This window comes from Aspergillus karnatakaensis, assembly GCF_047715665.1.
Source record: "Aspergillus karnatakaensis strain CBS 102800 unplaced genomic scaffold BJY04scaffold_41, whole genome shotgun sequence".
Classification (NCBI taxonomy): Eukaryota; Fungi; Ascomycota; class Eurotiomycetes; order Eurotiales; family Aspergillaceae; genus Aspergillus; species Aspergillus karnatakaensis.
Genome location: NW_027395753.1, coordinates 39,740 through 62,380, shown reverse-complemented (window position 1 = coordinate 62,380; position 22,641 = coordinate 39,740). Strand labels below are relative to the sequence as shown.

The following is a 22,641-nucleotide window of genomic DNA, read 5'->3' as shown; positions in this document are numbered from 1 at the left end:
AAACGCACAAAAATGCACTCCATCGAGTTTGTCGTGCGTTAAAGCGCTGAAATAAGAGCCGAAATAGTATAGTCCGGAACAACATTGGCGCGGCTCCCGAAATGCGGACAGCTTGACAGTAAACGGAGGTAGCCTCAATATTCGCCCACTCACTCACACCTCACACCCGTTCTCTCGGCCTCAATTGCTCAAGATGTCCTTATCACTCTTCTCCGTCAATGCCGTTCTCATAGTCTCGGCCGACGACAGCTCCCGCATCTTCGCAAAATACTACTCCCCACCTCACCCCCCGGCCGGCGCTGCCCCCAACTCCACCGACTACCCCGGAGCAAACCCCTACCCTACACTCAAGGAACAGAAGGCCTTCGAGAAGGGGCTTATTGAGAAGACCAACAAGCAGACGAGCGATGTGATCCTGTACGACAACCGGATTGTTGTGTTCAAGCTGGAGAGCGATGTGATGCTTTATGTTGTTGGCGGTGCGGAGGAGAATGAAGTTCTGCTTTACAACGTTGTGCTCTCGTTGAGGGATGCTTTGGGGATACTTTTCAAGTGCGTATTCGACATAAAATGTCCGACACGGATGGATATGAGGGAGGTGTGACTAACTGTTTTCGTCTAGGGGCGCCACGGACAAGCGCACAATAGTCGAGAACTACGACCTAGTTGCTCTGGCTATCGACGAGATCATCGACGATGGTATCATCCTCGAGACCGACCCTGTTCTGATTGCCTCCCGGGTCAGCCGTGCGCCCGCACCGGACGCGCCGAATCTGAAGAGCATCGACCTCTCCGAGCAAGGACTGCTTAATGCGTGGGAGCTTGGAAAGCGGCGCCTGGCGGAAGGATTGCGGCAGATGTAGAGGGAGAGGAAAAGCAGAACTTGTTGTTACGAATGCTTCTATACTTGCATGAATATCCCATGGATGTTTTCTTTTGTTATGCGACCTGGTTCGGTTTGGCGCGGTTTATGCGTGTTGCTTGTTGATTATGATTCATATTTTTACTCGACTACTTTCTTACTGTTTCTTTCTCTGTGGGCATAAGAGCTATAGCCTTTATAGAGATACTCCGGTTTGTGCTGCTCCGCTGACGGGGGAGCTGGGACGGACGACAATGAAAATTGTACACCCTGCCTGAGCATAAAGTAATTCCAAAACAGATTTCGATACCAGCAAATCACATATGATGGAAATTGGAGGAATATCCGACTATGACTCGACCTTTGTAAGCCCTAAAATGAATCACAGTGAGTGAAATTGCCCCGCATACGTCACGTCTTAAGACTGCCCGCTGCGCAAAACTCTTTGTCGAAGATCTCCAACTCACAGCTTCGTTCTCCAGGTCACAGGAAGAACAATCCCCAAAAATGAAGCAGAGATACTCTTCTCTGGATGTTCAGGTACGTATCATTCGAAAGCCCCGGGCCACATATCGCCTCTAACACCACAAAATCCAGGTAATATCCAAAGAACTGGCCTCAGAGCTAGTCGGCCTCCGAGTGTCAAACATATACGACCTGTCCACGGTAAACTCCCTAGCTCTTGCCTACACTACGATCCATAACCAATCTCTAACTGGTTGCGTCTCTGAAATAGAGAATCTTCCTCTTCAAAGTCGCCAAACCCGACCACCGCAAACAACTCATCGTCGACTCAGGCTTCCGCACCCATGTGACTCAATACTCCCGCGCAACAGCATCAACACCATCCCCCTTCGTCACGCGGCTCCGCAAATCCCTCAAGTCGCGCCGTATAACCTCAATCACCCAGATCGGCACAGACCGCATCATCGACTTCTCTTTCAGCGATGGGCAGTACCACATGCTCCTGGAGTTCTTCGCAAGCGGGAACATCATCGTTACAGACCGCGAGTATACCATTATTGCGCTGCTGCGCCAGGTACCGGCTGGCGAGGGGTACGAGGAGGCGAAAGTCGGACTCAAATACTATCTCACGAATAAGCAGAACGTGAGCGGGGTTCCTGAGATAAGCGCGGAAAGGATCAAGGAGACGTTGGAGAAGGCGCAGAAGCTGTTTGCGAGTGAGGATGGGGCGCCGAAGAAGAGTAAGAAGAAGAAGAATGCGGATGTGTTGAGGAAGGCGCTTAGCCAAGGGTTTCCCGAGTATCCGCCGCTGTTGCTGGATCATGCGTTTGTTGTTCATGGCGCGGATCCAGCGATGCCGTTGGAGAGGGTGCTCGGTGATGAGGGATTGTTGGAGGGGGTTAGGGGTGTTCTAGAGACGGCAAAGAGTGTGAGTGATGATTTGTCGGCGGATAAAGAACATCCTGGGTTTATTGTTGCGAAGGAGGATACACGACCGAGGGCCCAAGAGGGCGAGGGGGAAAATGATGATGGCGATGGTTCGCCTGAGAAGCCTAGCTTGCTTTATGAAGACTTTCACCCCTTCAAGCCGCGGCAATTCGAGGGGAGGGAAGGGTACACGATATTGGAGTACCCGTCTATGAACGCTACTGTTGATGAGTACTTTTCGTCTATCGAGTCTCAGAAGTTGGAATCCCGGTTGACAGAGCGGGAGGAGACCGCAAAGAAGAAGCTTAATGCGCTTAGGCAAGAGCACGAGAAGCGTCTTGGGGCTCTTGAAACTGCCCAGGAGCTACACATCCGAAAGGCAAATGCCATTCAGGATAATGTGTACCGAGTGCAGGAGGCGATGGATGCCGTTAATGGACTGATCGCCCAGGGCATGGACTGGGTGGAGATTGCACGCTTGATTGAGATGGAGCAGAGCAGGGGGAATCCTGTTGCGGGAATCATTAAGTTGCCTCTAAAGTTGTATGAGAATACGATAACGCTACTGCTAAGGGAAGCAGGCGACGAGGCGGAGGAGGAGGAGGAGCTGTTCTCGGAGTCCGACGAGTCCGATGAGGATGGAGAGGAGCAACCTGCAATTTCTCAGAGAACTTCCGAGGCCTTGACAATAGACATCGATCTTGCCCTGTCGCCGTGGGCTAACGCTACGCAGTACTTTGACCAGAAGAGGACTGCAGCAGTCAAGGCAGAAAAGACGAGTCAGTCTTCTGCAAAGGCATTGAAGAGCCATGAAAAGAAGGTCAAGGATGACCTCAAGCGGAATCTTAAGCAAGAGAAGCAGGTTTTGCGACCATCCCGAAAGGCATTCTGGTTCGAAAAGTTCCTCTTCTTCGTGTCTTCCGAAGGGTATCTGGTCCTAGGGTAAGCTCTTCTCCTCTTAAGCAATGTTACCGAGACTAATTCATGGCTGCAGAGGCCGTGATGGCATGCAAAGCGAAATCCTCTACCGCCGCTACCTACGCAAAGGCGACGTCTTCGTTCACGCCGACCTTGAGGGCGCTACACCAATGATAGTCAAGAACAAAGCTGGAGCTTCTAGCTCATCTATACCACCCAGCACTCTGTCACAAGCAGGCAATCTTAGTGTTGCAACATCTACAGCCTGGGACTCGAAAGCCATTATGGCTGCGTGGTGGGTTGAGGCCAGCCAGGTATCCAAAACTTCTCAAGCCGGTGATCTTCTCCCTGTGGGTGAGTTCCTGGTCAAGGGAGAGAAGAACTTTCTAGCTCCATCGCAGCTTGTTCTGGGCTTTGCTGTGATGTGGCAGGTTAGCAAGGAGAGCCTTGTGAACCATAAGAGCAGATTTGAAGCAAGCCCTGTGGAGGAATCTCAGGGAGAGGAGCAAATGCCTGCAGAAGCTTCTCAAGAGAAGGAGGAAAGTGAATCTGCCCAACCTGCTGAGTCGAAGCAAGTTGAGGAGACCCATGAACAAGAAGAAGACGAGGGCTCAGATTCAGAAGATGAGCAAGAGGATCGCAACACGGCTCCCGATGAAAACTTGTTGCAGCCCGAAGTTAGCAAAGCGCAAGGACTGCCAAAGAGTGCAGAGGATTCAGATGACGACGCAGGATCCGACAAACAGGACGGCGCCCATGAAGCAGAGGATCCAGCGGAGACAGACGAGACACAGCAGCCAAACGAGGAAGATCAACCAGATGATACCCTCGCCCCATTTGACGACGGCGCAAGCGTGACTTCCACACAAACCCAAAGCAAACGCCACCTCTCAGCCAGGGAAAAGCGCCTTCTCCGCAAGGGAAAGCCTATCGACACTCCCACCCAAAAGCCAGATGAACCTACCCGCGCCGCAACTCCAACAACAAACGGAACATCTACCAAAACCACAGACACCAAAGCACCGCCCGCTCCCATCCGGGGCCGCAAAGGCAAGAACAAAAAAGCAGCCTCCAAATACGCCGAGCAAGACGAGGAAGAACGTGCCCTAGCTCTGCGCATCCTGGGCGCAAACAGCGCAAAGGCCCAAAAAGCCGCGGCCGAAGCCGAAGCCAAAGAAAAGCGAGACCGCGAAGCCGAAGAAGCCAAGAAGCGCCGCAAAGCCCAGCATGAGCGCGCTGCGCAGGCCGAAAAGAAACGACAGGCTCTATTCGAAGAGGGCACGGCGGACGACTACGACGAGGAAACTGCGGCCGCGGAAGCTGCGGACTTGGAATGGCTTCCTGCGCTGGTTGGCACACCGAATGTCGAGGATGAGGTCCTTGCTGCTATCCCTGTTTGTGCGCCTTGGTCGTCGCTGGGACGCTATAAGTATCGCGTTAAGCTGCAACCTGGTGCGGTGAAGAAGGGCAAGGCTGTTAAGGAGATTCTGGGACGGTGGGTGTCTGAGACTACGACGGGGAAGGTGAAGAAGGAGCATGCTGAGGATGCGGGGATTAATCGGGCTGCTGCAGAGAAGCTTAGGGCTAGAGAGGGGGAGCTGCTGAAGGGGTGGAAGGATACGGAGATCATCAATACTGTGCCGGTTAGCAAGGTACGGATCATGATCGGTGCTGGTGGGGGTGGTGACAAGGGAAAGGGGAAGGGTGGCGGTGGTAACAAGGGTGGTAAGGGTGGGAAGAAGAAGTAGGATCATAGTTACGGAGTGGTATATACTGGATGGTGATCTCATACCACACTAAGAATAGAACCTCAACATCCATTTATCTGCTATGATCCATCATCATATCCAACCTTATCTTCATTCTCTAACAACCTCTGCTGGAATCCGAGTAACGCCCGATCTACCCCTCGCACTCTGCACGATTCTGCACGATCACGCAGGCTGATCTGCATCAAAGACGACTGATATCCATGATCTAGCAGACAAATAACGATTGTAGAAGAGAAATCGTGCTCGGTTAAATGCTTGGCTTCTTCTTCTGATGGGAGGAGCCGTGCAGAGGCCGATGATCTTCATCTTAGCTTCTTGGTTTGGAGATACCCTGGAGAGTGCGAGGTATAGCTTCCAGGACTGCATACATAGCTCTGATTCTGAGGCTGTATCAAGATGTATGATTCTGCTGATCTTATATATACCAGGTATTTTAAACGAGGAGGTCAAATATGCGACCAAATGCTAGAAGTTAGATACTCCAGCGAGAAGTATAAAGTCTACCACGACCCAATTGGACTTTCCCACTACCAATGCCCCAACAACACCTTTCTCCAGCCAATTCCCTCATTCAAGACTCGATCCCAATCTAAGAAATTCATATCTCATCCACCATGCAAACCATCTTCACCCTCCTTCCCATTTTACCGTCGCTCTTCCCAGCCCTCACAACAGCCGCCTGCATCGGCCCCCCCGTAAACACCGCAACCCTCTCCCTTATCAAATCCTTCGAGACCTTCCAAGCAGCCGTCTACGACGACGGCTACGGAAACCCAACAATTGGCTACGGCCACCTCTGCCCGGACTGGTCCTGCTCGGATATCTCCTACCCGCAACCGCTCTCTGAGTCTGACGCCGTGAATCTGTTAGCAGATGATTTGGCTGTATGTTTCCCACCTCCCCAGTCCCAATGCATCCCCTTCTTCACATTCAAGCCGGAACAAAAAAGAAGAAAAGAGACTAATAAGTTCCCCTGACAGGGCTACCAAAACGCCGTAACAACGTCCCTCGCAACCCCCGTCGTCCTCAACGCAAACCAATACGGGGCGCTGGTGAGCTGGACGTTCAACGTGGGCTCGGGAGCTATGGGGTCTAGTTCGCTGGTCTCGAGGATGAATGCGGGGGAGGATGTGGGTGTTGTTGCGAGTGAGGAGCTGCCGAAGTGGAAGTATGCGAATGGGGAGGTGTCGAATGGGCTTGTTCGGAGGAGGGCGGCGGAGGTGGAATTGTTTAATACGGCGAGTAGTGTAGGGGCTTTGCCGGTTGGTTGTTAGGTTTTTTTCTTGTTTCTTTCGTGAATGAGGTAGGGTATATAGAGGAAGAGAGGAGGAAGAGAGGAGGTAGATAGATGAGTATCTTGGTTGACAATATGTGAAGTATGACTGGAATGACGGGTAGAACTATGCTTGTATATTATAGCTTTTCTGCAATACCCAATAGTAGCTGTCTGTATATCTAGTCCATGAACTTGCACAAGGGCAACCGGTACTTGCTGATATTCCAATACGGCCTCCGGACCCCGTTCCACTCGTCCTCGAGCTTGGGCACCTCAATCTCCTCCCACGCAACATCAAACCCAGCCTCAAACAGATCCATCTCCACAACCTTTTGGTAAACATCATAACTAATCTGCCTGTCGGCCCCCATGCCATTGAAGAACCCCCATTTCCCGTCCTGCTCCAGCACCCCAATGACCTGCTCGGTGAAGAACTCGCGGAAATCCGCATATGACTCGGCAAAGGTATCGTAGTAGATGGCATCGAACATCACGCCCTCCGTGACTAGGTTAGGCAGAATATCCTGCCACCTGCCCTCGTGAATCGTGACGCCAGGTTTATCAGCCCAGCCTTTCCGCTTCATCTCTGCGACGACGGAGGGATGCGCTTCGATGATGTGGTGTGCTTCCGGAGACTGTTCTTGGAAGAAGCCGTCGACGATGCCCATTCCGTGGCCTACATTGAGGACTCGCAGGCCCGGGGTGGGCAGGAGTTGTTTTGCGGATTTGGCCATGATCTCGGTCTCCCAGGCCATCATGACGCCGTTCTGGTCCTGATCTAAGAGCCGGTCGTGTTGGAAGGACAGGTCAGAGGTTAGGTAGCGGGTGCTCGTGACGTTGGGGTCTGTTTCTGTTGCTTCGGGTTGTATGGGTGCTGTTGTTGAAGTTCTTGTAACCTGAACGAGCGCAGGCACGGATAGTTCTTCGTCTGGCTTTAATTCCTCTCCTTCCTCTTCTGCATCTTCCACGATCTTCCCATCGTCATAATCATCATCATCCTCCAACTCCTCATACCCCTCCAACCGATTCAGCAACAACTCAGCCCGAACACCAGCATCAACAAGCATCTCATAAACCTCCGTCACCCCCAACCGCAAAGCAACGCACCCAGGCGTCTCATCATTCAGATCCAGATCATTCCAGATCGCGCCCTCCTGCAGCAGCAGCTTCACAGTCTGCACGGCCGCCTGGACATTCTCATTCTCGTTTCCGCTTGTGTTATGTCCCTCCCCGTTCGTCTGAACACCATTTCCATTTGTGGCAGCTTCCTCTTCCTCGTCATCGTTCTCACAGGCTGCAACGGCCGCATGGAGCGGCGAGTACCCGGTTTCAGGATCCTTGACGTTCGCGGGGTTGCCGACTGCGTCGTGGGCTCGAAGGAGGCGACGAAGCTTGGGGATGTCGTGTTGGGAGGCGGCGAGGAGGATTTCTTGGACATCGATGTCGACGTCTATTTCGGTGGCATCGGCCATGGTTGGTTGGGGAATGGACTGAGAAAGTGTTAGCTGTTTGCGTTTGGTGGATTTTGCGGACGGCGCGGGGTACTTGGTTGTAAGGCGAGGGTGAACAGCTGTGTGAAGCTTACTTTCGGCAAATCGAGTGTTTAATCCTTGGGCCCGAGATTGGGTATATAAAGTTGATGCCTGCGCGTGTGTGGTGCTGCGTGAGCTTGATGGTGGAAGAAGGTAGAGTTTAGAAATATTTCCCCGCTTGTGATATAAAATTTCCGCCCGCAGTGTCCCCGCAGCCAGCTCGATAAGCATTTTTCAACGAATGAATGTGTGAGCATGTAGCCTAAGTCATAGCTTTAGGGGTATAGCAGATATAGTAATCATCATAATATTATGATAGAGAAGAGACACGATTCGCCGGTGCTGTGATAATCCTAAAAACTATTTGTACAGATGTTTGTTCCATCCTAGACGGACTCAGGGAGAAGTGTCCGCGGGTAAAACATCAAGGAAGAATCATCCGGTATTGACCTTCCGATTGACCTTCCAATTTTTGTAGTTTGCTTTAATTTTTCTCGTTACCCTGCCCCGCATTGACATTCAGGCCAAGACCCTCGGAGTCCAAGTACAGCTTGTTCCTGCCACCGTTCTCCTGGATAATCTGGGCAATGTGCCTGGCGTTCTCGATCTTTCGGAGTTCGATGTAACTCTTACTCTTCTTGATCGCATCTCCGATAAGCTCGGCGGAACGGGCTTCACCCTGAGCGCGGACAATGAACGCTTGCTTCTCTTGACGAGCCTTGTCGACGACGAAGGCTGCCCGTTGGGCTTCTTGTTGAGCAACTTGCTTGGCCTCGACAGCGGCGGTGAATTCAGGAGAGAAGGTCAGATGCTAGACAGGAAAAAAAAAAAGTTAGTGCAGCCAAGATAAGAGAATATGAGTATTACATACCGTCAGCGACACATCATCAAGGGCAATGTTAAAGCGAGCAGCGCGGCGGGCGAGGTTATCCCGAACAAGTCTTGCGACGTTCTCACGCTGGGTGATCAGTTGGCTGGCGTTGAACTGAGCGACCACACTCTTCAGGACCTCGTTCACGATGGAAGGAAGCACACGCTCATCGAAATCTGAGCCGAGAGTTCGGTAAATCTGAGGAAGAGCATCCACCCGAGGCCTTGACAGAACACGACAGGTGATGTTCACCATCTGTAAATCCTTGGTACCCGTAAGAGACGCGATGTTTCTCGGCTTCGCGCGGACATCGTAGATAATTGGTGTTTCGACCCAGGGAATGCGGAAGTGAGTTCCTAAGAAGAAGACTCCAGTCAGCTACCGATAGTGCTGGCAATAGCTCAACCCCCAGCGCTTACCTTCAGGATAGATTTCCTTCTTCACACCACCGACACGGGAGTACTTGATGGCACGATGACCACCATCAACTATGATAGCAGTCAGCAAAGTCGCAGACACAATATAAATATCCGAGAGAATGATGATGCTCACCGTTGAATAGCGAGTTTGACAGAACATATGTACCAAGACCGAGTACAACCAAGACTGCTGTCGCTCCCATCCCTCCGCGGCCACCTCCGCCGGATGGAAAACCTCCGGGACGGGCGCGACTCCGCAGCATAAGCTGCAACCGTTCCCACTGTTCTTTCGGAGTCTGAGCCATGATGGTTGTGGTGAAATGAGAGGTTGCTGTCCGGATGACAAGATCGGAAAGCCCTTGAGGTCCATCAGCTTCCGGCAGTTCTCCAGATTCGGACACCGCCTTGGCACCAAGCTCTCCATTTGGGGCAGCCCGTCGCCTGTCACGATTTGCTTTCAGGTTTGTCTCGTGTCAAAGAGCTTCAGGAAAGCGTGAAGGTTGATTTCAAGAAGAGTCTTTCTAGAGAGTTGAAAACACTTTAGTTCTTCTCCTGCTTCTCTTCCATTTCCTAAACCATACGTTTGGTGATTGTTGCGCCACGTAAAGTCTTCCGTATTTTGTCGCATCACGTATTCAAATCGACAGATTTGCAAAGATGGGTCCAGACAGAGCTGGGAAGAGTGTCTTCCTGGGGAATATCCCTTACAGTATGTTGTCTACGCTACGCATTCACGCGCCAGTTTGATTGGAACAATGCTAATACAATTCCAGACCTCACTGAGGAACAGGTCAAAGACATCCTTAGCACCGCCGGCACCGTCACAAAATTCCGCTTGATGATGAACCCCGAGACAGGCAAGCCGAAAGGGTACGGATTTGCAGATTTCGCCGATGCAGATGCCGCTGCTTCCGCAGTCCGCAATTTGAACGACTACGAGATCATGGGTCGCAAAATCAGAGTCGATTGGCCTCACAATAACGAGAAAGATTCTGTCCCCGAGGACTACTCACAACCACCACAACTCCCAGGCCAGGATGGGCAGCTAGGGGGCTCGCAGCTATCGGCTCCTCTTCCACCCCTTCCTCCAGGCGTCGAGCTTCCCCCGCATCTCGATTGTCCAAACGCTATCTCGCAAACCCTCGCGGCCCTTCCTCCGAACCAGCTTCTCGATGTACTACAACAGATGAAACAATTGTCCATGACGGATCCCGCACGTGCTACCGAACTTCTCCGACAAGCCCCTCAGCTTGCATACGCCATCTTCCAAGCGTTGCTCCTCTTGAACCTTGTCGATTACAATACGCTTGGAGCAGTGGTGGAGCAAGCCGCGCAGCCTACAGCGCCACCGCCATCTGCTCCTCCTGCAGCCCAGGCGTTCCAGCCTTTCCCGGGAGTTCCCGGCCAGGTATCGACACCACCAATGGTCAACACACCCTTTGCACAACCCCCGCCGCAGCCACCCCAGCAGCAGCAGGTTCCTGGACAAGAAGAGCTCTTACAGCAAGTTCTCAACATGCCCCAAGCGGCAATTGACGCACTTCCTCCTATGGAGCGCAGCCAAATCATGCTTTTGCGGCAGCAGCTAATGCAGGGCGGCATGCGGTAGCCGATGTGATCTGCGCACCCATTTTCTTTGTATCTACGCATGTCTTAACATTTCGGATATTTGGCGCAAACGGTTGGCTTGGGAGTCTCACGAATTGTTTCAGATGATACCTGAAAGTTATCATGTCTATTCCGCCTAGTTTCCATGTCTCTTCTGCTCATTCCACGGAAACACAAGGCTATTGTACTTTTCATTTAGCATTTACATCGAGCTGGCGTTGGGAGGGCTGGGTAGCGCGCATGCACCACTGGAAAAGTACGGCTTCATGAGCATGGAGGTATGATCTTCTATCTCAGAGCAGTTCATGACTAGTAACCGTCTATGGGCGCTGATTTTGTCCAAAGTATTGGCTGGAAGCTTGGACTAGGTGCATATGCTGCACTACTATCGTCTTCTCTAGCCGCATTGACCTGCGCAGCTAATGCATCACGTGTAGTGACCAGTGAGCATCAACTCAGCTGCATGCAACTCCAACAGAGCCCAACAGAGTTCTTTCTCTTTCTTTTCTTTTTCTTGTAGCTCGCGATCGAGGCCAAGCGCCCGCCATTGTGCAGTAATTTATTGAACTATCAAAAGACCAAAGTTTAGATTTTGGCCCGTCCGCTGCTGATCCTCGAGAACCTCACATCGCTCTCTTTTTCCCTCCTCGGCATTCCAATCCATCCATTCATTTGTCCATTCTAACATTCTGTTTTTGATTTCGATTTAGAAGCTACAGTCCTGTCTCCTTCCTTTTTCATCCTCAAGGTGGTTAGGCCGGAGTCCCGGTCAGCACCGCATGACACGATCTGACCCTGTCACACTTGCTGCAGCTTGGTAACGGTTGATCACTGTCCCTGGAACTCCTCGAGATGTGTGTCTGACCACACTTTATTCTTCGCGTCCAACAGACTGGAAAATCATTGAATGCTGCTGGGCCTCACCCTTGGGGTTGATCGCGGTCAACCTAGCCTCAGCTGCAGGGTAAGAAGGACATCTTCCAGCTGTAGAGAAGGCAATTCAATTGAAGAGGGGCTGTTGGAGAGACCAAGATCCTCAAAGTCTGCTCTGCCATTTCGCCAGTTCATTGATGCGCAACTAAACTCCAACCGGCTGCGAAGGATTACTCCAGTCTCCAAGACAAGGCAGATCATTGCGCTACTACCAGATCTAGCGAATCGCACCCATCAACAATGGCAGATCAGTTCGCAGGATTTTGGTTTCCCGGTGCCTGGGTCGGGGCGTCTGGATCTTGCTTTTTTCTCTCTAGACTATTGCTTTTTCTGATTCACCCTTTTCGATCTCGATCGTCGCGGGCGACAGGGTTTGGGCCGTGCGGAATGCGGATCGGCTCTGGGTTGACACGAGAAAGGCCCATCATCCAGGTGCTAGGGGGATGGGCTATAAGTGACAAGCTGCCACGCGGATTTGAGTGGTTGAATATTGATTCTTTCTGCATCCGTCTCATTTCGATTCTGACTGGCAAGCTCGGCTGCAAGATCCTTCTAAGTTCTCACAGCACCGCATACGCCACAAAATAAACGCAATGCTGACGAAAGAACTGCTGGAGCTGAAGGCTGCTGCACCTCAGACACATATTCAGAACACGCTCCAGCTTTGGCAACGATTGCAACAGCTAATCCATAATGGAGAAGTGGAGCTGGATGGCACAGGGCTTGACATAGCCAGCGTGGTCGCTGTGTCACGGTTAGTAGACGAATCAGACTCTATGCATCTCAAACTAATGGTCACAGTCACAATTGTATACCAAATATTACCAATGACCCGGCTGTTCTTGAAGAAATCGATGCTAGTATAAGGATATTGAAGCACCAACTAGATAAAGGCTATAGTGTTTACGGTTCGTCGTGTCTGAGTTTTGATACTCATACGAAATATGCTTACCTGTACATAGGAGTCAACACTGGCTTTGGTGGGAGTGCAGATTCGAGAACAGACAAAGTGGTGGCTCTGCAGTCTGCACTGCTTCAACTCACGCAAGCTGGTGTTTTGTTGACGGCTGACAAAACCGATGGAGGAGAGTCATTGCTCAGCTCACACGCGATGCCCGCGTCGTGGGTACGGGGAACTATGGTGGTTCGCTGTAACTCAAACCTCCGTGGACACTCTGCCGTCAAAATGTCCATTCTAGAATCTATTGTCCAGCTGCTACGACACCGGATAACCCCAGTTGTTCCTCTTAGGGGCTCAATTTCTGCCTCCGGTGACCTGATGCCGCTCTCTTACATTGCTGGAGCAATTCAAGGCAACCCGGACGTGTTTGTCCAAGTTCAAAACTCTGATAAGTCCCGAACTATCAAATCAAGCGAAGCATTGAAGCTTGCAGGCATGGAACCGCAGGAATTAGGTCCCAAAGAAGGTCTAGGTCTGATAAACGGTACTTCTACCTCTGCTGCGGTGGCTAGCTTGGTCTTGCACGAAACAAATCAGCTGTCCATATTGGTACAAGCGCTCTCCGCCATGGGCCTAGAGGCCTTGATGGGTACTGCGGAGAGTTTTCATCCTTTTATCTCTGCTATCCGGCCCCACGATGGGCAGGTCGAGTGCGCGAATAACCTACTTTCTTTCCTTCGAGGGTCAAAGCTGGTTCAAGGCCTCGACGACCACAAGGAACTAGATCGTCCAGGTCTTATCCAAGACCGCTACGCCTGGCGCTGCGTACCTCAGTGGGTTGGTCCTCAACTAGAAGATCTTCTCCTTGCCCATCGACAAGTTACAGTCGAGCTTAATTCAACATGCGATAACCCCCTTGTCGACGTGAAGTCAAACCGAGTTTTTACTGGTGGCAACTTTCAGGCTGTCTCAATCACATCTGCCATGGAGAAAACGAGATTATGTCTGCAGATGCTCGGCAGACTTATCTTCTCCCAAGCCACCGAGCTTATCGATCCTAGCCTCAACAACGGTCTCCCAACTAACCTCGTTGCCGATGATCCGAGCCTGTCGTTTACCATGAAAGGGTTGGATATTAGCATGGCATCATATATGGCAGAACTGGGCTACCTGTCGAATCCTGTAAGTTCACATGTCCAATCAGCGGAGATGCGGAACCAAGCCATCAACTCCATGGCACTGGTGTCAACTCGATACAGCATGCAAGCCGTGGAGATCTTGTCTCTCATGTGCGCCTGCGATTTGTATATTGCCTGCCAAGCACTCGACCTGCGAGCCCTTCACGAGGCATTCCTAGAACACGCAAAGCCCCAGCTACACTCCATCACATCAAGCATCTTCTTCACATACCTTACCGTTCAAGAACTTGGAGAATTGAAAGAGTCGCTCAGTCAGTCCCTGGCTGAATCCTGGCCGACTACCAATCGCCTCAGCGCTCCTGGGCGGGTGAACGCCGTGGTCGAAAAAGCTCAGTCAGTCCTCCTAGAAGCTCTGAAAGGTCGTCAGGGACCTAGCTTGAAAGATCTAGAAACGTGGAAAACACATACTCGCGACTCATTGAACAAAGTATACGAGAACACTGCGGATGCGTTCTTCTTGAAGCAACATACCGCAGACCTTCTCGGGGACGGATCTAGGATCCTGTACGAGACTGTACGAAAGGATCTGGGAGTTCATTTCCATCAGGGTTTTATCGAGCATCCTACCATTGGTAACGAGACTCTGAATGGTCGGGCCAAAAAGACGATCGGCTCGTGGATATCCATTATCTACGAGGCGATCCGTGACGGTCGCTTGATGAACCCATTAATGCAGTCCCTGAGCCCCGCTGGTAATGGATTAGATGGAGACATTTCAAGTCCTGTTGATTCTGGGACTGGTCTAGACTAGATTTCTGTTGTTTTCTTTAGGCGAAGTGTTGGCGGGGAGAAGGGGCGTATCCTGTCGTCTCAAGTATGAACTTCTTAGCTTTTTCGTCTAATTACCATCTAACCTGCTTAATCAAATTGTTTATAATAAATAATCTTCTAAAACCTTTAGTCCACGATAAAGAGCCTTCCTGTCTTGTCTGCCCTAAAGAAGTAAGTCATCCCTTTGTCTTAAGCAATGAGCACATTTCACTTCTTCAGCTACGTGACCCCAATAACCAGCAGGACAAAAATCACATTACACCATTCACTGCAGAGAACCTCTTCTCTGCTCATCATCTAACTTTCCCTTGATTCCCTTTTCTCTCCTCATAACAGCCCTCCCTCTCCGCCTTTTCCCCATTTCCCTTCCCACCACCCCCAATAACTCTCACACGCACGTGATTTGGCCATGCCCTATCCTCACTCGCAGACACTCTTCAGTTATTCAGACACATGCACTTTTCCTTTATCTTTCTGAATGCTGCCTCTAACTTCTTCTCTTTTGGAATAGAAAGAAAGCAAACACATCATGCCTACCAAGCGAAAACACCCCGTCGTCGCTACGCTCGCGTCTAAGCGTAGTAGACGAGGGACGGAACCTGGCGCGCTGCAACCTGGTTTGGGAGAGTGTCGAGCGAGCAAGAAAGGCTTGAGTAACCCGCCCGGAGTTGGTGTGCAGATAGGGAGTGCTCAAGGGGTAGCCAGCTCTGGATATGAAAAAGCCGGTCCTGATGATTCTCTGCGTGCCGGGTCTAATGCTGCGGCTGCGGTTGCGAGTCGAGAGGAAGTCCAGGAGCAGGTACGGCGAAATATGGACGATAATATCGAGTCCTCCCTTACTGATAAAATATAGATCATCGAAACGGAAGAGACACTTGGAGATGAAATTGAGGAGAATGTCGCGAGTGGCTCTGTGAACCCGAGCAGGATTTTGGTTCTTCGCCTGGGCAAGGAGAAGTTGCAGACGTTGATGAACACATTTGTTGCGAGTTCGTCTTCAGATGGGGTTAAGCCTGAAATAAAGTGCCCTCGGACTGGTGGAGATTCTCAGAATGTTCCTAAGGTGCCCAGAAGGTCGGCCAAGGGTCGTCATTCGTTGCTTGACAGCCAGCAGGTGTCTTTGCCGACTCGAAGGTCTCCCAGGTTTCAGCAGTCTCAGTCAAATGCTCTGTTTGAGCTACCTCCAACCAGAAGATATACTAGGGGCCGGTTATCACAACCTAAACCTCAGACTACACCTCCAGCTGGTAACGTGGTTGGACATGGAGACAAGGATAAGGATGGGGATGTGGTCACGTCTATTGCCGCCCCCAGCACAGAAGTCGAGCTCTCACCTCCATCTCCACCTCAAACTCAACCCCAGCCAGACCCCCCAGTCCTGGAAATTACAGAACAAGGCCAGCAAGACCTCGACCCCAACATCCCCGAACTCGTCCGCTCCCGACCTTACTCCGGCCCTATGCGGCCGCGCACGCAGCTAGCGCTCTCCCTCCCACCCCTCTACAAGCTCAGCGACATTTACAAATCACTTACAGAACGCGCAATGGAGCTAGGTCTAGGCGATGTAATTTCCCACCTGGGTGATCGACAGCTCCGGGTTGTGACCGTTTGCTCGGGGACTGAGAGCCCGCTGCTCGCGTTAGAAATGGTTAAAGAAAGTCAGTATTCCATCCACTCTATCTACTTGCTCACTGAGTCTATCCATCATTTCACTGCTTTAGAAGTGAGCATAAACTAACAAGTCCACCTCCAGACCTCCAAAAACACCACAACCTAACCCTCAACGTCAAACACCTCTTCAGCGCTGAAATCGTCCCCTTCAAGCAAGCCTACATTGAAAGAAATTTCCACCCACCCCTTCTTTTTCGCGATGTAGCTGAGCTTAAAGATCGGGTTGCGTATGTCCTCTCCCTTATATACCCCCCTTCCCTCCTTTCCTATCACTCCTCAGCTAACACTCACTCCTCAAAACCAAACAGCCAAACAGCCTACGGCGCACTATCAAAAATCCCCAAGAAACCCGACATCCTCATAGCTGGCTTCTCCTGCGTCGACTTCTCCGCACTGAACAACCACCGCAAAACGCTCGACGAGTCTGGCGAGTCTGGCGGCACATTCTGGGACATAGTGCGCTACGCAGCAACGTATCGCCCGAAACTCGTTATCCTCGAGAATGTAAAAACGGCGCCGTGGGAGAAGATCGAGAAGCATTGGAATGAGATTGGGTATTTCGCTGTCCGCAAGGATGTCGATACGAAGGCGTACTATTTGCCGCAGACTAGGGAGAGGGGGTATTTGTTTTGTGTTGATAGGAGGGTTTTACACTCGCGCTCTTCTTTTGATGTTGATCATGAAGAGAAGATGGATACTGGTGAAAGTGATGGTGAGCGATTGGAAGAAGAAGCCGGATTAAAGAAGTGGACCGAGATCTTCACGGCCTTCAAGCGCCCCGCGAGTTCACCAGCGTCAATGTTCCTCATGGACATTGACGACCGGCGTCTCGAGTCCATTGAGAAGGATATGAGTGGGAAGATCATCGCCGCGGCAGCATCTGGCTCTGCGCGCGCAACAGTAAACTGGGCGAGATATCAAGTCCGGCACCAGAATTACCGCCTGAACCAAGGACTCGGACATCGTCGGCCCGTGAGCAAGAGCCAGAACGACGGGACGTGCAAGATGCCGGATTTCGCGTGGCAGACGTGGGTGAAGAGTTTGCCGGAGAGAGTCTGGGACACGATCGATGTGAACTTTCTCCGGAAGTTGGTCGATGGGTATGACATGAATTATAAGGAGTATGCAAGCCCTCTTCTTCTTCACTCTTGAAGAGAAAACAAAGGTTTCTAATGGTCAATTTCGTCTAGGAGATGTCTCGAGCTATCCCAAGGTATCGACCGCGAAATCGACTCCCGAGCATTCGGCATCGTCGGTTGCATCACGCCCTGTGGAATCCCCTACATGACTACCCGCGGCGGACCCCTCTGTGGTCTCGAGTCTCTCGCCCTGCAAGGCCTTCCCCTCGACAGACTCTTGCTAACACAAGAGTCTCAACGAGAACTGCAAGACCTCGCCGGCAATGCCATGAGCTCGACTGTCGTTGGGGCCGCCATCCTCTCAGCGTTGATAGTCGGATACAAAGTGATTGACAAGGGAACAAGATCCTCAGCCCCAGCTTCTCCTCCAGTACCCAAACGCAAGATCATTACCCCACAGGGCGAGGATGATCTGATCCCCAGCAATATGCTCATCGACTCGCCCATCGCCGTGAACGTCGCAGATTTACTGAACCAAGCAGCTAGTAGTGCTCGATATTGCGTCTGCGAGAAACAGAGCTCTTCCCGGGCTGTTATCAAGAGATGTACCCTGTGCTCACATACAGCGTGCTCTGAATGTGCGGGCAACCCACAGCACGCCTACGAGCGCATGGCAAATCTCCCGCGCTCCTCACCGCAAGAGTTCATAAGTGAGATCCGGTCTCTTCTCCCAGCCCGACTGGTTGTACACGGTATATCGCGTGAGAGCTACGCCGAGTTAAAGAGCAGCACATCAATCCCGGCTACCATTTGGAATGAATTTTTGGATTCAGCGATGCGAGCCGTTGGCGACGAGCTGCGGTTTTCAGATGTCAAGAGAAGTGAGATCTGGACCGTGGTTTATGAGGGTAAGTACTCGATTTTGAGAATCGTGATTGAGAATGGAGTTACCTGTCTCCTCTTTGCAAAACCGAGAGAGACAGACCCGACTCTCTGTCTTATTCGTGAAATTCTCTCAAAGCCAATCGCACGGATGATTGTCTCTCAGTCGGAGTCTAAATTGGCAGGGGTTTGGGAGATCTGTGCCCCGCTAAGCTCGAGCATCTCGTTGGAATTTCTTGGAACAGGAAAGCAGGTTCAGTCGTACGAGGCGAAATGTGGATTGGAATTGGAGGCGTTCAGGGATACAACTGTTTGGAGCCACATTACTATCCAGGGTTCAGACGACAGCGTCAAAGAACTAGAGGCTGATATCAGGGGTACATATGAGCTCCTACAGGAGTGCGGGACTGCAAATGCCTGTTTGCATAAGAAAGCCGCTACAGATACCAGCCCAGCCATATATCTCTTTTTGGATCCGACGAAACTTGGAGAGCCTAGAAATGACTCGTTTGTTTTTGCTTTGGAGCATCGACGCAATCCCGGGTATGCGAGTCGGGTGTCTGTTGCGGAGGTTTCGCACTCATGGAGGTCAGCGAAGGCAACGGCCACTCCGGAGGCGACGAGGGTATATTACCAGAAGTGGATTCCCTGTCCGACTGCTTCGCTGGGGTCATATACTGGAAAGGTTGGTAGTATCATCCGGTGTTTTGTGCGAGAGCCCGACGCACCGATCTCTATTCATTACGGAGGGTGCCACGATGCCAACATCACCTTACTATCATTCGTTGCGCCAGCGTCTGTCATCGGCTACCCAACAGACAGTATTGCGTGGGAAGTCATAAACCCCACTGACTCACCGCAGCTCATTCGAGGGTACGCCTGGCTCCTCCAAAAAGCCGTCGGCTACTCCTCCTTCCAAAGCTGGAACGAGGTCACCGACGCCGAGATCTACGGCCCCTGTATGGTCTGCGTACCACCCAAACCCGGAATTGTCTGGGGCCGCAACAAGCGCGGCTCGATCAAAGCGTACGAAGACCCCTACAGCGCAGCCCGGTACGAGCGGCAAATCAAGGCCCGGCCACCTCCGTTCTTGGGTTTTCGGAGGAATTGCGCGCAGGGCGTTGGCGAGCTGCGTGTCACGCTTAATATCCAGACGCTTCTGCATCAGGCTTATGAGAGGTTGTCGGAGAGGCCGTATCTCTCTGAGACTTTCCACTGGCGGCTTGTGCCAAACTCGTCTGATACCAGGGACGTGCCGTTTGCGAAATTCGAACTGAAGAGTAATCGCGATGATCCTGAGAGTGGGCAGCCGCCGAGTTTTCGGTTGAAGTTGAGGCCGGAGCAGTTACGGTCGTTGTCTTGGATGGTTAGCCAGGAGGATGACAGGGTTGATCCGTTTGTACAGGAGGAGACTGAGGAGGCGGTGTTGCCTTCGTTGATGTGGCGTGCTGAAGGGAAGGTTACAGTGTCGAAGACTGTGCGGGGAGGAATCCTTGCGGATGACGTTGGGTATGGCAAGACAGCTATCGTGCTGGGGCTTATTGACTCGATGGCTGAGAAGACAAACGTTGATCTGTCTCTATCTCTGAACGAAGACAAGTTCATCACCAGCAAAGCAACCCTCATCGTCGTTCCGGCTATTATGCTCCGACAATGGAAATCGGAGATCGCCAAGTTCCTCGACAAGAAATACAAGCTCCTCGTCTTTTCATCGGCAATAGCACTGGGCAAGACAAGCATTGAGGAAATTAGAACCTGCGACATCATCCTGGTTTCCTGGTCTCTGTTCAACACACAGGCTTACTATCAGCGCTTGCAGAAATTCACCGGCGCCTCCGAAGTCCCGCCAAAGCCAGGCCGCAATTTCGATGACTGGTTCCATCGTGCGCATGGACTGATGAAGAACCATGTTCAGGTCCTCACGAGGCAAGGCCCGCGGGCCTTCCTGGACACTCTTCGCGAGCGGTGCGCTGAGGCTGAGCAGACACAAGAGGACTTCATGTATGTCCCTTCAAAACGGCTACGAGGGAGAAAGTACGAGCAGGCAAATCGGGATAGACACCACGATACACACGAAGGCATAACATATGCCGAACTCTCGAGCGCCGAAGATGATTCCTCAGCCGACGAAGACGACCCTAACATTCTCGAAGAAAAGGTCAACGGCCTTTTGAAGCTCGTACAATCAAACTCTCCCTCCTCCCCTAATGAGAACGAAGCCAAATCCATCTCGTTCAAGAAGCCCAGCTCCAAAAAGACCCTAGGCAAATGGAACGACGAAAAAGAATTCAACATCCCCAAACCCAACCAAGAGCAAGACTGGGCCACCGTGCGAGGGATTCCTCTGCACGCATTCGCCTTCTCCCGCCTCGTAATCGACGAATTCACTTACGTGAACACCGAGCGCCTCGCACAGCTCCTCGCCCTTCAATCGCGCACAAAGTGGGTTCTTTCCGGAACACCACCACTCAACGATTTCGCGGACGTGAATACAATAGCTCCCTTCTTAGGCGTACATCTGGGTATAGACGAAGACGGCGAGCTGCATACGCAGAATCGACGCCTCAAAGCCATACACCGGCAGCGTTCCGAGGCCGAAACGTTCCAATCTTTCCAAGCTTCACGCAGTGAGGCGTGGCATCGTCGACGCCACGAACTTGCGCAGATCTTCCTGGACCGGTTCGCGAGGCGCAACGTTGCCGAGATTGACGAGATTCCCTCAACCGAGCACATAGTTCTTGTTCGGCAGTCGCCAGCCGAGAAGGCTATCTACCTGGAGCTGTATAAGCAGTTGATGACATACAATCGACAACTTCGACGAGCTGGGGCCCGGGGTCGGTTTAGCAGCGATCAGGCTGAACGGCTCGATGAAATTATCAAGAGTAGCTCGTCGCCGGAGCAAGCGTTGATCAAACGCTGTACGTCTTTGGCGTTGCAGGATCGGTGGGGGGAGGATGGGACGCCGGAGATTGTTACCTGTGAGTCGCTCATGGCGATTCGGGGGCAGCAGTTGGAGGACTTGAAAGATGATCTGAAGAATAAGCTGAAGCTCGCGGCTTGGGTTTACTTGGCGTGTGGCAAGAATCATGAGAAGTTCGAGAAGTTTGTCCAGAGTGTCTTTCGGCATGACTTTGGGGATATGTCTGTGACGGGTGTTGTTGGGGAGCTTCTGAAGACTGCTATTGACAGTTCGAAGAAGACTGATTGGAAGCCTTTCTTTACAAGTGGCACTGCTGAAGACGATGTCAAAGATGAAGAGGAAGACGACGCCGAGGATGAGGACGAGGGTGGTGAAGCAGAAAACGAACGCTCAGACGAAGACGAAGACTTTACACCCCCCTCAACCTCCAAGTTCAAGTCCAAGTCCAAATCCAAGTCAAACCCCCCGCCTACATTCAACACCAAAGACTCAACCCTCCCCCTCCCTCTCAAACCAACCTCCCTAACCGAATTCGAGCCCATCCTGCGCGAAATCACAACCACAATCCGCAACCTCATCGTCGAATGGGTTCTGCGCACTCGCGCCCTGCGCTTCCTCAACGCCGTCCAAAATGTCCAAAACACACAGTCCACCCCATCCTGCGACAACTGCAGCAGCACCCCAAGCCAGCTATCAAAGCTCAATATCCTAGGATCCTGCGGCCACGCGCTCTGCTCAACCTGCAGCCAGAATGTTCCCGAGAAAGAAGAGTGCACTGTGACTGGCTGTCGGGGGTCGGGGAAACGATTCAATGTTATCAATGCGTTGACGTTGGGAGATAACAGATACAGCAATGGCGATAGCAACGGCAAGGAACCAGATCCAGATCAAGAGCAGCAATCTGCACAGACTACCTTCGGCGGCACAAAGCTCGACGCTCTAATCTCCATCCTCACAACGCAGATCCCGACTACCGAGCGCGCACTCCTCTTCATCCAATACCCTGATCTCATGACCGTTGCGTCCAACGCCTTGCATCTAGCCGGAATCAAACACGTAATGATAAGCTCCAGCGGCGGAAATAGCAAATCAACGAAGAAAGTGGAGCAGTTTCAGAAGGGCGGGTTCGGAGAGAACAAAGTGCTGCTGTTGAACCTGGGGAGTGAGATGGCGGCTGGTTTGTAAGTTTGTTCCTTTCCTTTCTCTTCTTGTTACCCACAGAATCAGGAAGACTTGCAATTTGCAACCCATAGAAAACCGGACATCTGACTTAATCTTGTTTGTGATACTGACATGATATAGGAACCTCCAATGCGCCTCACACATAATCTTCCTCTCACCGCTACACACACAAACCCAGTATGACTACGACTCGTCGATGATCCAGGCGATTGGGCGATGTAGGCGGTACGGGCAGACGAGACATGTGCATGTGTACCATCTCCTTGCGAAGATGACGGTTGATGTGAATATTTTCCAGGAGAGACGGGGGAAGGCTCTTGTTGAGCGGGGCGGGGAGGCGGTTTTGGTGGGGAGGGAGGAGGCGGAGATTCTGATGTCAGGGGAGGGCGTTGGCTGTGCTTGTCAGGGGCCGGAGTTGGTTGTTGACAATGCTTTTTGAGGATTTTCTTGCCT

The 22,641-nt window shown here is 51.8% G+C and overlaps 8 protein-coding genes across 8 annotated transcripts; 6 read left to right on the top strand and 2 right to left on the bottom strand.

Annotated features, from left to right (window-relative positions):
* The first annotated feature begins 152 nt into the window (after window positions 1-152).
* Window positions 153-1,147, top strand: BJY04DRAFT_194489 (coatomer subunit zeta). Its single transcript, XM_073712068.1, has 2 exons — window positions 153-552; window positions 623-1,147. Exons 1-2 carry the CDS (start codon window positions 194-196, stop codon window positions 861-863), a joined length of 600 nt encoding a protein of 199 aa, XP_073568778.1. The 5' UTR covers window positions 153-193; the 3' UTR covers window positions 864-1,147.
* A 222-nt stretch (window positions 1,148-1,369) lies between these two features.
* Window positions 1,370-4,920, top strand: BJY04DRAFT_208904 (putative DUF814 domain protein; the record flags this gene model as incomplete). The annotated part of the gene is made up of 4 exons (XM_073714056.1): window positions 1,370-1,402; window positions 1,460-1,528; window positions 1,599-3,196; window positions 3,249-4,920. 4 exons carry the CDS (start codon window positions 1,370-1,372, stop codon window positions 4,918-4,920), a joined length of 3,372 nt encoding a protein of 1,123 aa, XP_073568777.1.
* Window positions 4,921-5,558: 638 nt separating this feature from the next.
* Window positions 5,559-6,218, top strand: BJY04DRAFT_220558 (lysozyme; the record flags this gene model as incomplete). The annotated part of the gene is made up of 2 exons (XM_073716901.1): window positions 5,559-5,828; window positions 5,925-6,218. The coding sequence occupies 2 exons, from the start codon at window positions 5,559-5,561 to the stop codon at window positions 6,216-6,218; spliced, it is 564 nt and encodes a 187-aa protein (XP_073568776.1).
* A 120-nt stretch (window positions 6,219-6,338) lies between these two features.
* rmt2 (protein-arginine N5-methyltransferase) lies at window positions 6,339-7,948 on the bottom strand. Its single transcript, XM_073707988.1, has 2 exons — window positions 7,806-7,948; window positions 6,339-7,710 (listed from the first exon to the last, which is right to left on the bottom strand). The coding sequence occupies exon 2, from the start codon at window positions 7,690-7,692 to the stop codon at window positions 6,400-6,402; it is 1,293 nt and encodes a 430-aa protein (XP_073568775.1). The 5' UTR covers window positions 7,693-7,710; window positions 7,806-7,948; the 3' UTR covers window positions 6,339-6,399.
* A 46-nt stretch (window positions 7,949-7,994) lies between these two features.
* BJY04DRAFT_194485 (prohibitin subunit PHB2) lies at window positions 7,995-9,375 on the bottom strand. Its single transcript, XM_073712067.1, has 4 exons — window positions 9,176-9,375; window positions 9,043-9,111; window positions 8,624-8,979; window positions 7,995-8,563 (listed from the first exon to the last, which is right to left on the bottom strand). The coding sequence occupies exons 1-4, from the start codon at window positions 9,345-9,347 to the stop codon at window positions 8,237-8,239; spliced, it is 924 nt and encodes a 307-aa protein (XP_073568774.1). The 5' UTR covers window positions 9,348-9,375; the 3' UTR covers window positions 7,995-8,236.
* Window positions 9,376-9,517: 142 nt separating this feature from the next.
* Window positions 9,518-10,812, top strand: BJY04DRAFT_104450 (putative polyadenylation factor subunit CstF64). The gene is made up of 2 exons (XM_073707987.1): window positions 9,518-9,751; window positions 9,816-10,812. Exons 1-2 carry the CDS (start codon window positions 9,700-9,702, stop codon window positions 10,649-10,651), a joined length of 888 nt encoding a protein of 295 aa, XP_073568773.1. The 5' UTR covers window positions 9,518-9,699; the 3' UTR covers window positions 10,652-10,812.
* Window positions 10,813-12,176: 1,364 nt separating this feature from the next.
* Window positions 12,177-14,434, top strand: BJY04DRAFT_220554 (L-Aspartase-like protein; the record flags this gene model as incomplete). Its single annotated transcript, XM_073716900.1, has 3 exons — window positions 12,177-12,337; window positions 12,385-12,491; window positions 12,546-14,434. The coding sequence occupies 3 exons, from the start codon at window positions 12,177-12,179 to the stop codon at window positions 14,432-14,434; spliced, it is 2,157 nt and encodes a 718-aa protein (XP_073568772.1).
* A 549-nt stretch (window positions 14,435-14,983) lies between these two features.
* BJY04DRAFT_229492 (putative SNF2 family helicase) lies at window positions 14,984-22,627 on the top strand (the record flags this gene model as incomplete). The annotated part of the gene is made up of 9 exons (XM_073719078.1): window positions 14,984-15,253; window positions 15,857-16,112; window positions 16,208-16,352; window positions 16,434-17,246; window positions 17,316-17,444; window positions 17,478-17,570; window positions 17,610-18,112; window positions 18,152-22,187; window positions 22,309-22,627. 9 exons carry the CDS (start codon window positions 14,984-14,986, stop codon window positions 22,625-22,627), a joined length of 6,564 nt encoding a protein of 2,187 aa, XP_073568771.1.
* Window positions 22,628-22,641: the final 14 nt, after the last annotated feature.

What these genes read in the sequence shown, in the direction of transcription:
- BJY04DRAFT_194489 (XM_073712068.1), top strand. Translation starts at nt 194, where the DNA reads ATGTCCTTATCACTCTTCTCCGTCAATGCCGTTCTCATAGTCTCGGCC. An exon ending in GCTTTGGGGATACTTTTCAA is followed by an intron (nt 553 to 622) that starts GTGCGTATTCGA and finishes GTTTTCGTCTAG; the next exon opens with GGGCGCCACGGACAAGCGCA.
- rmt2 (XM_073707988.1), bottom strand. Translation starts at nt 7,692, where the DNA reads ATGGCCGATGCCACCGAAATAGACGTCGACATCGATGTCCAAGAAATC.
- BJY04DRAFT_194485 (XM_073712067.1), bottom strand. Translation starts at nt 9,347, where the DNA reads ATGGCTCAGACTCCGAAAGAACAGTGGGAACGGTTGCAGCTTATGCTG. An exon ending in GTCAAACTCGCTATTCAACG is followed by an intron (nt 9,112 to 9,175) that starts GTGAGCATCATC and finishes CTGCTATCATAG; the next exon opens with TTGATGGTGGTCATCGTGCC. An exon ending in GAAGGAAATCTATCCTGAAG is followed by an intron (nt 8,980 to 9,042) that starts GTAAGCGCTGGG and finishes TCTTCTTCTTAG; the next exon opens with GAACTCACTTCCGCATTCCC.
- BJY04DRAFT_104450 (XM_073707987.1), top strand. Translation starts at nt 9,700, where the DNA reads ATGGGTCCAGACAGAGCTGGGAAGAGTGTCTTCCTGGGGAATATCCCT. An exon ending in CCTGGGGAATATCCCTTACA is followed by an intron (nt 9,752 to 9,815) that starts GTATGTTGTCTA and finishes ATACAATTCCAG; the next exon opens with ACCTCACTGAGGAACAGGTC.